Source organism: Rhinolophus sinicus, linkage group LG07, assembly GCF_036562045.2.
Source record: "Rhinolophus sinicus isolate RSC01 linkage group LG07, ASM3656204v1, whole genome shotgun sequence".
In the NCBI taxonomy this organism is placed as follows: domain Eukaryota; kingdom Metazoa; phylum Chordata; class Mammalia; order Chiroptera; family Rhinolophidae; genus Rhinolophus; species Rhinolophus sinicus.
In genome coordinates this window covers 123,143,268-123,160,694 of record NC_133757.1, presented here as the reverse complement: position 1 = coordinate 123,160,694, position 17,427 = coordinate 123,143,268, and the positions used below count along the sequence as shown (strand labels likewise).

The window sequence follows — 17,427 nt, the reverse complement described above, 5'->3', positions numbered from 1 at the left end:
ACAGTCAACCCACATGTCAACCGCTGAAAAATGAGTGAGAAATAAACCTGTGTTGTAAGCCACTGTGATTTGGGGGCCATTTGTTACCACAACAAAAGTCGGCCTCAGCTAACTGATGCCAAGTTTTTCAACAGGAGGTGCAGCAATGATGATGAGCTGGGTTTGGATCTGGGTTATTTCAGAGCCGAAATGATAGATTTCCTCAAAAAGTCACACAAAAGGCCGTATATGAAGAAGAAGCAGCTAGCCTGGAAAACCAAGGGAACACACACTAATTTTATTATTGCTCAGAGCAGGACATCATAGATATTGTCTAAAGAAATAGAGGACTGAGGTTAGTAAATCAGGTTATAATTATTTAGAGCAAAATAGAACAAAAATAAAAACCTTCCTAACTATGAGAAAAGCAAAATGCAAAAAAACAAAAAACAAAAACAAACCAAAAAAAAATCCCAAAACATGTACACATATAGAATGAAGCCCACATATACACAGGAATGGACTAAACTTACAAACGAAAGAAAAAGACTCGGATTTCATCACTGTGTTGGCAGACTCTAAGATGGCCACACGGTGTCCGCCTCCTGGAGTTCATGATGTTGTGTAGTGCCACCACTTGAGTGTGGGAGGGAGAGGGGAACCTGTGACTTGCTTCGAACCAACAGAATATGGCAAAGGTGATACCATGTAACTCCCATGATTATGTCCTGCTCTATAAGTCTCCGTCTTGCTGGCCAACTCCCTCTGGAGACATTCCCCACAGAGTTGATGCCTGAGGCAGCCTGTTTTGTGCCCATGTGACCAGGCACCACAGGTGGCCTCCAATAACTGCTGGCAGCCTCTAGGGACTGTGGTTGGCCTCCAGCCCCCCGCCAGCAGGAAGCTGGAAGGCTCAGTCCTACAACCATAAGGAAATGAATTCTGCCAACAACCTAAATGAGCTTGGAAGACTGTTTTTCCCCAATCAAGCCTCCCACCCAGTCAACCCTGCTTATAGTCTTGTGACCCAACTTGTGGGTCAACACAGGACCCAACAAACACATGTCTGGACTCCTGGCCCGCGTTCATGGTAAAGGAAGACATTTGTATTATTTGAAGCTATAATCGGTTGCATAGCAATAAAAAACTAGTGCAACCACAAAGCAGAATTCAATTCTATGCTGTATACAAGAGACATATCTAAAAGAAAAGTATTTATATATGTTAAAAATAAAGGAAGAGGAAAGGCTGTTGGGCAAATGCAAGCAAAAGGGCAGCACAGCGGAAACTCACCAGGCAAGGTAGAACTCAGGACACAACACTAGCAAAGCAAAGTTTTAAAGACAAGTTCAAAACAAAGCCATCACAGTGATGACTTTTATATACCAAATAACAGAGTGCCAACATTCATAAAGCAGAATAATAGAAAAAGCAAGGAAAATTTGACATAAAAATTCTAGTACTGGATTTGTTTTCTTTTGGTTCATAAGAGATCAAGGGTTCGAGATATATGAAAAGATATAGAAGACCTAAGTAATATCATTAATAAGTAAATAGTTCTGTAATATATGTATCAAGCTTCCTCTTCTAATAATGAAGAACATATCTTCATTTTAAATATCCCTGAACTGATACCTTATATTAGTCCACAAAGGAAACCTCAGTAAATTCCCAAAAGTTAAAATGGTGTAGACAAAATTCTCTGATTACAATAAAAACAACCCAGAAATTAATAACAAAAAAGGCCCCCACTACCTGGAAATGAAAAGCAAAAAACAAACCAACCCATAAAAGCTGCAACTCTTGGCTCAAAGAGGAAATGAAAACTAAAATAAAAAAATATATAGGACTAGAAAACCTACCTATCAGAACATGCGGGATATAGCTAATGTTTATGTCAATAAACAAAGAGTGAAAACAAATTAAGCATCTTAAGAACAACATTATATACTGAGAAATGCAAAAGGAAGGAATATAAAAATAAAAGCAGAAATCAATACATTGGAAAACAGAAAAACAGTCGCAAATACAAATACATTCAAAATAAAGTCTTTGGAAAAGGTAATAAAATAGACTAACTGATAGCTGAACATTTAGTTCACAGCAAAGGAAATACACATAGTCTTTAAGGTACTCTGAAAACATTTTCCACCCTACAACTACTATCAGAGAAATGTAAAGTAAAACCACACCTAGGTACCATTTTTTACTTATCTGATTGGCGAACATTCAAACACTTGATGACACCCTTTGTCGGTGAGGCCTCAAGGAAAGAAAACTGTCTTTAACAGTTCTAATGGGTGTGAAAAATTGTGCCATCTCTAGAGATGAGACTTTGGAAATATCTAGCAAAACGCAATTCCATAAACCTCAGCAATCCACTCCAGGATTTCATCTTGCAGATATGTTCATACAAGGATGAACAAGTTTATTCCTTGAGGTATTGCTTGTCATAGCAAAAGATTAGAAAAATCCTAAATGCCCATGGTTTAGTAAGCTATAATCATCTATGTAATGCTATACTATGCAGCTGCAAACCAGAGGAAGTTATTTATGCACTGGTATGAAAAGATCTCCAAGATATAATGTTAAGTGAAAAGAGCAAGGTAAAAAACAGTGTGTGGAATATGTTACCATTTATATGAAAATGGTGGACTAAATGGAAAAAGATATACTTCCTTGTGTGAGCATTGAAAAAATTCTAAAAAGGATTCCAAGAACCTAATAGCTGTGGTTCTTTGTTTGGGAGGGTTAGGAACTAGGTAGACAGGAAATGTGCACATTTTTATACCTTTTTGTTTTGACCCATATAAAAATATTGTCCAGTCAAAAATTTTTTAAATAATTTTTTAAAAACATGTTATTGTTCATCTGTAAAAGTACTATTGATTTTTCTGTGTTGATCTCACATCCTGTCCCGCAACTCTGCTGAACTCATTTATTAGTTCTAGGTGTTTCTTTGTAGATCTTTTGGGATTTTTTATGTAGACAATCATGTCATCTCAAATAGGGTTTTATTATGTAATAAAAGTTTTATTTTTTTTTTTCCTTTCCAGTCCGTGTGGCTTTTATGTCTTTTTCTTGCTGTTCTGCTGTGGCTAGAACTTTCAGTGCTATGTTGTTGCATCAGAGAAGTGACAGTGAACGTCCTTGCTTTGATCCCAATCATAAGAGGAAAAGCATTCTGTTTTCAGCACTAAGTATGAGGTTAACTGTAGGATTTTTGGAGATGCTCTTTGCTAAGTTGAGTGAATTCTCATTCCTAACCTGCTGAGAGTTTGTGGTTTTTACAAATCATAAATGGCTGTTGGCTTTTGTCAAATGCTTTTTCTGCATCAATTGATGGGACGGTGTGATTTTTCTTCTGTAATGTGGATTATATTGATTGATTTTCAAATGTTAAACCAGTTTGCAAACTTGGAGTTACGATCATGGTACATAAGTCATTCTATGTGTTGCTGGGTTGGATTTTTAATGTTTTTGGAAGATTTCTGCATGTGAGCTGATAAGAGATATTGGTCTGTAGTTTTCTTTTTTGTACTATTTTTTTAGTTTTGATTTTTGATACATAAAATGAGTTAAAAAGTGTTCTTTCCTTTTCTGTTTTCTGGAAGAAATCATATAAAATTGGTGTTAAATCTTGTTTAAATGTTTTGTAGAATTATTAGGTGGGGACATCATGGAGATTTCTTTTTCTGGAGCTTTTTCATTATAAATTCAAGTTGTTTGATGGTGTAATTCAGACTGTATATTCATCTTGGTTGAATTTATTTGTTTCTCTTTTTGAGAAATTGATCTATTTCTTCTAAATTGTCAAATTTAGAAGCATAAAGTTGTTCACAGTAATCCCTTATTTTTCTTTTAATGGATCTGCAGGATCTATAATGATATCTTCTGTTTAATTTCTAACAATGGTGATTTATGTCTTTTCTTTTTATCTTCATTTGTTGAATACTTTTTAAAATTTTAATTCCATTCATCTGTAAAATGATTGTATTCCTTTCCAACTGCTGCTATAACAAAGTAACACTAATTTAGCGTCTTAAAACATCACGAATTTATTATCTTAACAGTTCTAGAACTCAGAAGTCCACAATAGATCTCACAGCACTAAAATCAAGGTGTCAGCAGGACTGTGTTTATTTCGAGGGGTGGGTTGGGGAGCGTGGGGGGGAGGGGAATCTGTCTTCTCCCTTTTCTAGCTTCTAGATGCTTCCTCCCCACCCCCACCCCCACCCCTGTTACTTGGCTCATGGCTCTTTCTGTCTTCAAAGCCAGCAATGGCCCGTCGAGTCCTTCCCACATTGCATCACTCTGACCTTCTCTGCTGCTTCCCTCTTCCACATTGAGGGACACTTGTGATTACTCTGGGCTCACCCTAGCAGTCCAGGATAGTCTTTCTACATCAGGGTCACCTGATTAACAGCCTTAATTCCATCTGCAACCCTAACTCCCCCTTGCCATGTCACCATACTCACGGGTTCCAGGGATGAGAACTTCCTGGGAGAACATTAATCTTCCTACCACAATAGTGTATGTAAGGGTGTTTTACAAATTTCCACGCACGTCTTTCATATTTATTGAGCATTAAATATCTAAGTATATGCCAGGTAATGTACAAGATGCTAGCTAGCCTCAGCCAAGCTCTCTGCTGCCAATGGGCATCCCCCCACCATGAACTTCTCCTTCTTGACAGTAAATCTCATACTTCCTTTCACCAGCACTACCGGCTTCCGAGTTCCCCACATCCATCAGGCTTTTCCAAACTTGCAGGGCTTAGAACATGTTTGTTTTTCCTAGATTGTCACTTCCTGGCCCCTTCTTCTGCTTAATCAGGAAAGCCTGCCTCTCCCTCCCTCCGCCTCCTCCAGCCCCTTGACCCCACGACTGTGATGGCAGATGTTTGTGTCGCCCTTAGTACATCCGAACACTGCTGACTTTTCCTTTCCACTAGGCCTGTAAAGTCTGTGAGGGCAAGGCTTATATCCCAAAAGCCCAGCACAATGCCTGGAACAAAACAGGGGGCCCTATAACCACAGAATAATTGTTGCTGAATGAATGAACAACCCCTAAATCCTAAAATTTTGCATTCAACCTTTTCTTTCTCTTCTGTGTTCTCTCTCTCACGGGCTTCTCTCCATATAGTCAACTATGTGCCCTGTGCCTGAGACTAAAATATCTCAGTTCACAAAGTTCTGCTCTCCCAAGTTGGTGTCTGCTGGACGGACCCCCACTCATTGAGCCTCCATATAATTTCACACTCGCCATGTTCAAAATATAACTTACTGTTTTCCTGCCAAATAAACACTACTTAAAATTGAGTTTAATGCCTTTTCTACCTCCTCAAAACTCTCATGTTGCCTTTCTCTCTCTCAAATCACAGGTTCAATCTGATGTCGAGTCTCACAAAGTGGCCCTCACTCAAGTGCCGTCTGTTTCATTTCTTGGGGGACTTTAGGCTTCAGTATCTCACGCATGGCTCCTGCCATAGCCTCGTAGCAGGCCTCTTCTGGTCACTCCCCCTCTTCATCTAGCTGATGCTTCCTAAATTATAGCAACAGACTGTGATCTTGCTGATGAAACTTCTCAGTCCTCCCTGTTGTCTTCTGCCAGGTGGGCCTCAGCTGTCCATCAAGTACAGCCCTCGTCTCCTTCCCTACCATATTTACATGTCCTGCCCCCCACCCCTTCAACAGGACTGCTGTGGTAGGCAGAATCCGGACCCCTTCCCCTCCAGATGCCCTTGACCTAATCTCCAGAACCATGAATGTTTTATCTTACATGGCCAAAGGGGCTTTGCAGATGTGATTAAGTTAAGGAATTTGAGTTGGGAGATTATCCTGGATTATGTGGGTGGGTCCAATGTCATCAAAGGTGTCCTGATAAGAGGGAGGCAGGAGGGTCAGGGTCAGAGAAGGAGATGAAAGGACAGACACGGAAGTTGGGGTGATGTGGGGTCTTAGATCAAGGAATGCAGGCATCCTCTTGAAGCTGGAAAAGGCTAGCAATGCGGTGGCCAGAGGGAAGGCAGCCCAGAAGACCCATGTCAGACTTCCGGCCGCCAGAACTATAAGATAATAAATCGATGTTGTTTTAAGCCACTAAGTTTGTGGTAAATTGTCACAGCAGCAACAGGGAACAAATACAACTACTTATCTGCTTTTGTCATTCTGAAATATTGTTTAGGTAACATAGTTTGCAGGAGTCCTCTTCATTTCTCCAATCTATTGAGTCTGCCCCCATCAAGATTATTCTCGCAGGCCCTGCCTCTTCCCTGGGACTTCCTGGGGTCTGATCTATGCCCACATCACCCTCGAATATCTTGTCGTTGACCCGCCCACCTCAGTAACTCCAGCTGCTCATCTCCACCCCAGCCCTCCTAGTACTGCCTGAAATTCGGATTGAAGCTTCTGCCCACCACCAGGAGTCAGCCAAACTGGAGGTTCAGGGCACAGTCTTCCAGACTGACGAGTCTGCCCAAGAGCTCTGACGCTGGCCCACAGTCAGGGGACCCCAGAGTCACCCTCACTTCATACCAGCTGACTATAAATTCAGGGGTCTCCATCACCCCCCTCAGGTTCAACGATTTGCTGCAATGACTCAGAACTCGTGAAAGTGCTATATTTACAATTACAGTTTCATTGTGTAAAAGGGTACACATCAGAGCCAGCCAACAAGTAGAGAAGCCTAGGGTGGAGTCTGGGGCCAGGAAGATTCCAAAGAGAAGGGACACCTTACCCTCCTGGCATCGTGTGACCATACCTATATGGAATACTGCCAACCCAGGAAGCCCACCTCAGCTTCATGTTCAGAGCTGTTATTCAGGCTTTGTTAAGTAGGTGGGGTGGATGAACTCATTGCCCCTGAGGTTGAGCCCAATTTCCAGTTCTCTCCCTCCTGCCCCCCACAACGCCCCCAGTGCTCCAAGGCTGATTGATGCCACAGGGCTCAGAGCTCCAACTCTCTCATCACACGATGGGCCCTTCTGTGGTTGCCCACCCCCTACCCTAAGACTAGGGCTGTGGCTGGCCCTACACTGGGTCATCTGGTTTCAGTAAACGATGCAGCACCCACTGTGAGCCACCTCATTAGCATACCCTATCAGAAGGACAACCCTCCACTCCTACCACTCAGGAAAGCCAAAGGTTTAGGGGTGACCTCCCAGGACCTGGCAACAAAGGTCAGCCAAATTTTTTGTGACACACGCACTGTTAGAATCCTGCTTTGGCTCCTTACTTTGAAAATGAAATGCAGACTACTGGGTAGAACTCTCCAGGGCCTCCATGAGAAGCAGCCCGACAAAGTGGGCATAAAAACCTCTCTGTAAAGAGTGAAGCAGCTAATGCTCACCACCAGGCACATAGTAGACACTTGTAAGTTCTTTTTAAATTTATTATTGACTGACGGATGAGAAGACAGAAGTATAAGACCAATGAAAAAGATAAATGGCATAGTCTAGAAAGCTATTTACCAGAATACTAAGAAAACAGGATTCTGCAGATGAGGTATTGGGGAGAGAAAAGTGAAAAATCGTATTTATAAACTAAAAAGGGATGAAGAATTTTTCAAGAAAAGGAAGGAAAAATAATAAAACTTAGGTCTCTTTTCCATTCCTTTTCTTTGGAAATGAAATGTCTTAACTTATAATTTTCATTCTGGCTTCTGGATATAGCTTAGAGTTCTAAAGATTTTGTCTCCTCATTTTTTTCAACCAACAAAAGTGTCTCTCTTTTTGTGTCTTTTTATGAAGTTACTCTATGTAAATAGTGTGAAATAGCATCATTATAAAATATTAAAGTAGAAATTGGTTCTTAGAATAGACATTTTCCAGTGTGTACAACAGAGACAGGAATTAGAAATGTATGTCCATGAAGACACTCCCAATTTGATATTCTAGATCCCCTACCAAGTTATAAGAATATGTACATAATGTATATAAGACTTTCAGATGATACCATCTGTACAAAGGAATTTTAATGCAATTTCTTTCTCTTCCTATTACTTCAAACACAGACAGGAAGATTTCAGCTTATTTTTCTACAATCACAGTTATGTTGTTTGATTCTATACCTATGTATAGAATAAAAAACTATAACTACGGAATACATCGGTGGCAAAAAGGGGATATACACCTCTTTATGTAATTTTGGATTTAGAGAAAACGAAATCAAGAAGAACAGTCTCAGATTTTTCTTCATCTGGAAATAACCTTTGGTACCTGACAAGAGGAAACTATGTGGCATAGATGTTATAACATGAAGAATGCAATCTATTATTTTCTCCTTTCTTACTCAGAGTTTGGGGGATTTTATTTTTAAAGTAAATATTTCTTTCTGTATAATCAATAGTTTAAAGAAAATGATGTTCATATTTTAACACAGAATTTAAGAAATCACCTTATAACTCAGACCTAGTTAGGGTAGCTCCGAATCCGCCACGCATGGATTTGACAGAATTACCTCTTCCTGTCTTACTACTGAATCGAGAGGTGAGACAGGGCACCAGTCTAGTTGGTGGATGAAAATAAAGGAGATGAGACAGACTCCTCCAGGCATTACACCAGTTTCCCCACCAGAGCCCCGTCCATCTCCTTCCAAAACATGTAAACCTGATGTCAAAAATCACATAATGTGAACTGATTTGTGCAAATGATTGCAACTACTTTATAATTAAACATCTAGGGAATTATATATGTGAAATAGATATCTCTGTACATACCAGGATTTAATTACATCCTGGATTAAAAGAAATTTTGACCCAAAATTGAAAACAGATGGTCAATCGCCTCATGTCCCAATGGTTGCTTTGTAAGCAAGTGACACTGGATTCTGTGCCTTCAAGAACCTTTTCCCCACCTCATTGTTTTTGCCAAATATTCATTAAAGAAGAAACACAAAGAACTCCACTGTTAGATTTCTCCTGAGTTTCTTGAATGTTAGAAATCAACGGGATTAGCCATGTTTGATTGGAAAATTGTCTTAAGCATTTACCCTTGTGATTTGTCTGTAATCTGGAAGGAAACAGCTGACTTATTAAATCACCATGTTAGGTTTGTTCTTCCTACTTGTGAAAATCCACAATCTAGAATTTGGATTGTGGCTTGTCTCATTTTCTACCTTTACATTTCAAAGTTTATGCAAATGAGCCAATAATGTGAGATGGAGATATATTAACTATATTTCTCCCTATTTTTGTTGGTGAGACAGTGAAACCCACCCCCACCCCCCAAAAAAAAGACACAAAAATGTATTGGAATAGAGAAATATACAACCAATTCTTGTTAATAGTTTGTTGATTTGACTGTTGGAGAACACAGAAGGAATTTGAATTTCCTCCCTCAATCAATGAATTCGGTTTTTCCTGTAAGATGGAGACCCTTTGTTTAATTGCACAACAGCCATGGATGAGCCTCAGGACCACTAGGGATTGGAAATATAATCGTGAACACAACATACACATCATGGAGCCTTACAGTCTGGAAGGAAGGACAGATTTTAAACAAATTAGTCAAAATAAATAAATAATTACAATTGTGCAAAACTGTGTAAAGAAGTACAGTGTCTTGGAACATCATATAACTGAGAGAGGAATAATGGGCAAAGCTGAGGTTAGAAAACCTCGGCACATTCAAGGAACTAAAAGAATTCCAACGTGGCTGCATCTTCGAGGACCGGATTGTGTCTGAAGCAAGGGGCAGGGGCCACATCACAGAGTGACCTGAGGCCATGTCACAAATTCAGATGGGAGCATGTGGACAATGGGAAGCAACTGATGAGATTTTATGTGGGTTTGTTTTGTTTTTTTAAGTGATCAGATTTGTGTTTTAAGAACATACCGGCCATTTAAGAACATGACCTCACGGGAAGAGGTCAAAATACCAACATTAACAGGAGTTGGAAAAAGTTGCTTCCAACTCTCATGGACGACCTTGAGGGGTTCAGGACTTCAGTGGAGGAAGTCACTGCAGATGTGGTGAAATAGCAAGAGACGTAGAACGAGAAGTGGGGCCTGGGGATGTCACTGAATCTCTGCACTCTCAGGATCAAACTTGAACTGATGAGGAGTAGCTTCTTACGGATGTGCAAAGAAAGTGGTTTCTTGAGATGGGACCTACTCTGGTGAAGATGCTGCGAAGATTGTTTAAATGACAACAAGCTTAGTTAATAAAGCAACGGCAGGGTTTGAGGACTGACTCCAACTTTGAAAGTTCTATTGTGGGTAAAATGCTATCAAGCCACATCACCTGCTACAGAGAAATCATTTGTGAAAGGACGAGTCACTTGATGTGGCAATCTTTGTTGTTGTCTTATTTTAAGAAATTGCCACAACCACGCCCACTTCAGCAACAACCACCCTGATCACTCAGCAGCCATCATCATCCAGGCAGGACCCTCCACCAGCAAAAAAGCTCATGACCCTCTGAAGGTTCAGTTGATGGTTAGCATTTTTTAGCAATAGAGTATTTTTTAATTAAGGTATGTCCATTTTTTAGACATAATACTATTGCACAGTTAACAGACTACAGTAGAGTGTAAAGGTAACTTTTATGTGCCCTGGGAAACCAGACAATTCATGCGACTCGCTTGATTGTGATATTCCCTTTATTACAGTGGCTGGGACCAAACCTGCAATATCTCCGAGGTATGCCTATAATATCTTTTCAATCAACACGAACTGCATAAACTTTCTCTGACACTGTTACATAGGAACAGTTTCAACCCCTAGTCTCGTCTAATGAGTAAGGATTGCTGCCGTGATGTATGCTCAGGATCTTTACTGTCACGGTGAACTCAGAGGGAGCCAATTAGTGATGTTTGCACAGGGCCTTATAAAAATACACCCATCAAATGGCACACTGTCGCTGAGTGCAGGGCCACTCATTAATAAAACTCCTACCCCGGGATCAAATTCCCTGTACAGTGTAAAAAAATCTCATTAATCTCATTAATTCAGAACCCACTTTGGAACTGGTAATAATTCAGGCCTGGTATATGTGGTTCGTATTCAATAGAAAGTTCACGGTTCAAAGTAGAAGGTAGAACTCCGACTGTATTACACAATTATGGAACAATGTACTTTTACTCCTTTTGGATCTTTAGTTGCTGAATATGGAGTGTACAAGGCATACGCCTACATTTATTTTTAAATGTAATTCACTGTTTAGGCTTTTTCCCACTGAAGGCACCCCTTTCCCTCTTCCAGCATTTCCTTCTCCCTCTCCTTCCCCTCCCGCATTTCATTCACCCGCAAGCCCAAAGCCTCAAGTACATGTGACCACATGTGACCACACAGGCTCACTCACCTGTAGCCAGAGGGAAAGAGAATTCACGTGGCAAGGAGGCTAACCCATACTGCATTAGTGAGGTTTTTCTGTATAAAGTTAAAAGTAAAGCTTGAACAAGATGCAAATGCGTGTTAAAAAGTAAAACCACACACTCATTTAAACTACATCTCCTGACATTTATTTTTTGCTCATTTTTAATAAACATCTTACTGGGTATGGTCTTTATTATTCCACACAAATCCCTCAGAGGCAGGAGATGCTTCCTGCTTGACAAATCCTATAATACAAAACATCTCAAGGCCAATGCCATAGTTCTGAATGCTTAATGATTTTGCTTCCGTGAGAATACAGGCAGTTAAAGATGAGACAGAAGAGTTCTATATTACAGGGGGTGCTGAATATTCCATTTCTCTGGGGACGTCTTCGTAAAGACACTACTAGTGGCAGGGCACAAGAGAAAGGGCTGATACAGTGGACCTTTCAGTCAGAAGAAAACAGTGTCATGCATTGTAGTGTCGCATGGAAAACATTTTAAAGCAGCTCATAATTACCATGTCTGTGCATGTATCATGCTCTCTTGTTTATATGTGTTAAGTGGAGAGAGTGCAAGCAGATTAATGCCTGAGGGACGAAGTCACCCCCGGAATTACATGCCATACTCAGGTAAATTTCACTTATTTCTGAGTTAGGTTTCATATCGTCTACCTAGGAACTATACTTATTGTATCCGATTATCAATGCTGTCCTGTTTTTTTTCTCTTAACCTTTGTGTGTGTGGTGGTGGCGGTGGTGTTAATAAGGGAAATAACTCTCTTCTTTTTACTTCCAGGCGTCTCTTGATTGAAACCTTCTGATAGTTTCCTGTATTCGGTCTCACAAAAATGGTACTGAATTCAAAGGTAAATTTGGGATCGTAAATATAGTACTTCAACCTCAAACATGCACATGGACACGCTGGGTCCTCAGCAGAAATAAGATACCTTCAGAAAGATGGGTTGTGCTTATGCTCTACCTCACAAGTACACTGCATATGAAATTCCTTGAACTTCCCCATGATGGGCAAAGTGAAAGGAAAAAATACATGGAAAGACCAGAGGAGCCAAACCCCAGGTGCACGGTCTTGGACATGAGCAACCTGCCTTTCCCATGGCTTCTTTTTTTCCACTACATGTGGCTTAGCATGCATGGGGGGTGGGGGTGGGAAGGGGGGGAACCCAGCAAGATAGTGAATAATTAGTCTTCTTTCCTCTTCCATAATATTAAATGTTTCCTACTGAGCTTTCACTTGTTCTTCATTCTCAAAAGAAAACAAGATTCGCCGTGTCTTCTGCTGATTTGATTTCTGAAACAAGGAGTGAAAATTGCCCTTGTCATGACCACCTGGTATTACCTTTGATTCTGGATGCTTTTTGAGGAACCTAGAAGACACAAAAACACTGTACCTACCTGCAGTTTTACAATATTGGTGGAGAAGATAATAAAGTAGTTATATTGACCAACATATTAGAACATGTATCCAAAAAGGCCTTTACCTACTCAAAGTGGTTACTTAGAAAAGGTACAGATGGTCTTCTACTTATGATGGGGTTACGTCTCCATCAACCCATCGTAAATTGAAAAGATTCTAAGTATAAAAAACATTGAATACACCTAACCTGCTGAACATCACAGCTTAGGCCAGCCCACCTTAAATGTGCTCAGAGCACTTACCTTAACCTGCAGTGGGGCAAAACCATCTAACACAATGACCATTATGAACACCCAGTTCCAAGATTCAAGCCCATTTTTCGTTTTGATTGAAGTTTGAAATGACTTCTTTTCAACAATAGGTGGCGCTTCACAGGTTTTTGTTTAATTGAAACGCATTGACTGAAATATCTCTGCTACCAATTTTAAAAATTAATACGCAATATTTTCATATAGTACTTTGGTAATTGACAGAAACTGTATCTCCTACCATATCTGCCATATTTATTATCACAATTGACATTCTAAGAGATTATCCAAAAGAAGCAGCAGTAAATATACTTTTTGAAAATATGTAGAAAGATCATGTTTTTTACTTTTCTACTTATTTTCAACTTTTAAATTGTTGTTCAGTCACATTTTTTAAAATGTGTATTTGCTTTTTTTGCTCTTAATGATCACAAAGTTTACAAGTTTTATAGACGTGATTTTTAATATTTGCAATAAGCTTCATCTTACCTAGAAGTACAATATAACAGATGAAAAATTCCAGATATATATTAAGGTGATTAGAGCTCATTAACTTCCTTAAGCGGAAATTATTAGCGTATAGCTGCTCCAAAATCCCAGTTAACACACACACACACACACACACACACACCCATTCTCTTACATATTTAAACCTAAGAGTTCAGCCTGAGAAAAACAAAAGTAAAACTGGATTAACTCGAGACAATTATAAGACAAATGAATTTATTATTTCGGGCTGAAGCCCCTGGAAAAGAGAGGACCTGAAACATTTCTGCATCAGTGTGTTTGAGGCAACGATAACTTGTAAGACTTAACTTGTAAGAGTTCTGAAGCTTAAAAAGCAATGCACTGAGGCCACAGTGCACTATGATTTGAGAAGACAAAATATTGTTATTTCTTCAGGTTGTTGATGAGAGATCAGGCTAAGAGAAATTAAGTTTAAGAGTCATCAAGCAAGAAAGTGGCAAAGCTGGGACTTGAACTTCCTATCAACTGACCCTCTATCCGATACTTTTTTCTCAATACCACGCCATTTTCATACTTGTAATATTGAAAGTGAGAACATTATGAGCAAATATTGTATATTAACTAAAGGTATAGATCGTTATGTAGAAGAATGAGCCAAGAACTCAAATTTTTAATACATGTATCCTATCAATTATTACAGACCACGTGAAATGTTTTTATAAATGGAATTATTCAAGTGAATTGCAAATCAAAGAAAACTCTATCAGTTCTTTTTTAAAAAAACACCTCTTGTAAGTTTTTTTCTTTTTCTATGTTAGGCATTCTTATAGAAGACATTCTAGAGTCATTTAATCAAATAAATATTCTACTTTTGTTTTTTTCATATAAAAAGTAAACTATAAACATTGGCATAGGTTATTTCACTAGGAATTAAAGATTAAAGTGGTAAGCACCAGATGTTTTAAGTTGTTTTTGTTTTAATGAAAACATGATTTTGTTCTCTTACTGTGCTATCTTTGGGGGCAGTTACAGGTTTAAATTAACTTAGGTCCTTATGCACTTGTTTTTGAAGATGAAGATAGCAATAGATAGCTATCAAAATGGGAGGTTAATAACGTTTGCGGATCAGAATCAAAGATGACACCAGGTGGTCATTACAAGGGCATTATCAAAAATAGTCATTCAGTTGGGTATTCATATTCCTATTCTACTCGTTTCAGAAATCAAATTGGCAGAAGACACAGCTAATCTTGTTGTCTTTTGAAAATGAAGAACAAGGGAAGGAAGGCTCAGAAGGGAACATTTAATATTATAAAAGAGGAAAGAAGACAATATTTGGTCTTCAACTGGTTAGATAAGGTTAGAAGCTGTTTTGTACTAGGACAGAGATGTTCCCTTTTACAACCTTACCATGTGGATTTAATTAGCAAAATCTTTGATATATAGTAGTGATGCAGTTTGTCTGAACTCTTGTCACTTTGATTCTCTGTAAAGGAATATGACACTTAAGGAATGAAGGGCACCAATTCAGAGCCCTTCCATATGTATTTCTTTCTTTTCTTACAACTTATAGAAAAATGGAATCATTTGTGACAAAGTACACAAAAGGTTAGGTGTAGAATTATAGAGCTAACAACAACTCTACAAATCATTCAATGTAATTTACTCAATGTATTGTTTGATTTACCCACTTCCAGAATTTGAAAACAATACAGAACATTAGAATTTCAAATAGGGCAGAAGGATGAGAATTACACTTATGAAAATGAAGAGAATGTTTATGGAAAATTTACAGAATATGTTGGTCTATTTCTGTTAACTACAAGATTGTTTACAAAAGGAAACTGAAAATAAAATGGCCTATCCTTGCCAGCTTTTCTTGGGAAGTATAGTAATACAGTGACTATTGCCCTAAAAGGAAAGCAGAGACTTAGTTTTCCATTCCTGATTCTTTATTGATTTATTAGATACTTATAGGCTAACTTAACAACTTCTGTGATTTTTTTATTTTTGTTTGCTTCTCAACAAGATAAGAGATTGTATTTATAATCATGATTCCACAGACACATTACAAGAATTAATAAGCTATTATTTTTCAAGAGTTTGGAACACATTGTGGTTCTGCTATTTTGGCAAATAAAGTAGATAAATGTGTAAGTTAAGTCTCTCAGTACTCCCCTTTTTCTTTTTTAAAATCACTACCATTTGTGAGGAGTTACCAGATTATTTTTTTTTTCATTTTACTTTATTCTTTTTTTGAAAAATCGAATCAGCAGAAGAGGTGGCTAATCTTGTTTTCACATGAAAATGAAGAACAAGTTAGGACTCACTTTCCATTCCACTTTATTCTTTCAGACATATCTTAATATAGTAAACTGAAAATTATTGTAAGATTTTTCCCATGGATATTTACATTGTTTTTCCTTTTCAGGAAAATTTCATATCCAGCAATCCATTTCTAGCCAAGGTGCACTGTAGTCCACTTACTAAATAAAGAACAATATCTATTTTAAGCTAAAAATTTAGAATTTCTACAAAGCCTTATAGTAGCAGGCAATTAAAAGGAAAGGCAGGTTTTACTAAATGTCTTCTAGATCCAAGGTGACAAAATATTTATTTCTAATCTAGTATTTAGAGAAAAGCATGTTGATGTATTTTAGTGCTAAATTATGTAAAGGATGGTTGGTCAATTTTGTGCAGCATAACATTTGGTTTCTAAGTAGAACATGACTCATGATGATGGTGTTATAGATAAAATTTTGTGGATTTTATTACTGTAATTTAAAAATACTTAATCTAATGAAATTGTAATTTAATACACCTGTGATTGAAATAGTTGAAGTTTATTTGTAATAGTTCTCTTTCAAATATATTTTTGCAGGATTTATGGAAGTAGAATGTTCAGTGCTCCCTCTCCTGGTTTTATCATATTGGTGAACTGACCTCTTATCCCCAAATTGTGATAGCAGGGCAGACAGTTTTGAAGAACCAAATAAGATACTCTGATGTGATATTCTGTTTCTAATTTGACTATTCCAAATTTATTCATAATGATCAAGAAACCTATCCATCATTGGTTAAAGTTCATTACATCTCAAAAATATAATGAGATCTATGAAAAATAGAAAATGTATACAATAAAGTTGATTTTATCCTTTTAAACAGCCTTTTAATACAATTTACAATAGTGACTATGTAGTTTCTTGGTTTCATTCTTGTTCTGTTATTTTCTAGTGATGCTTTCTTCTTGTTGATGATCTTCGCAATGCCCTAGGTTCCTTCGAGGTAATTCCAAACACAACTTTAATATATTTTAAGTGCTCAAACATTTGAAAGTCTAGCATGGAAGAAGCAGTTTCAACAGAATCACTTGCTATTGTAAAGAAGGAGATTTAAAAATTACTTTGAACTAAAAATTTCCATTCTCAAATTTATATATGCTTTAATTCTGGAGTTTTGTTTTCTTTGCTTTATTTTCCCAAAGATTTTAGGCTACTCCTGATATATAGTACCTGGAAAAAATATTTCTTTTCCACTTTCTTACTATGTGTTTTTGGCTTTTCGGTACCCTTTAAAAATCTCTGTGGAATCTTAAATTTCAGTTATCCTATCTGCAGCATTAGGTACACGATTTTGATAAATATCTAAAATTCAATAGCTTCAAAGGAAAAAAAATCAAGTTTCCTACTGATTAAAATGATTTTTTTCCAGTGACACATCATACACCAGTAAGAATTATAAAACTTCTTGGTAAATTAGTTCTACTTAAATCGATTGCCATTTATTTGATTTAAAAAAAATTGGGTTGGGCTTTTTTTTTGCAAAATTATACAAATATATTACAAAACTGAAGGAGTTTGGGTTTTTAAAAATTTGATTGATTTTGAGGAAAGGTAGATCACAAATCAAGATGGAGCAAATATAAAATATACAGCAGAAAATGTCACCTTTATGACATTGTTATATACATTTGCAGTAAG

The 17,427-nt window shown here is 37.8% G+C and overlaps 1 protein-coding gene across 3 annotated transcripts in view; it reads left to right on the top strand.

Moving 5' to 3' along the window:
* Positions 1-12,363, top strand: part of AFG2A (AFG2 AAA ATPase homolog A) — a 275,426-nt gene extending 263,063 nt beyond the window's left edge. The window contains exons 17-18 of one of the 3 annotated variants that reach the window (XM_074338542.1): positions 10,590-10,620; positions 12,093-12,363. In XM_074338542.1, coding sequence (XP_074194643.1) covers positions 10,590-10,620; positions 12,093-12,103 — 42 coding nt within the window. In that variant the 3' untranslated portion in view covers positions 12,104-12,363. Of the gene's footprint in view, positions 1-10,589; positions 10,677-12,092 lie in introns of those variants that run through there. The other 2 variants (XM_074338543.1, XM_074338541.1) reach the window with 2 other exon arrangements.
* Positions 12,364-17,427: the final 5,064 nt, after the last annotated feature.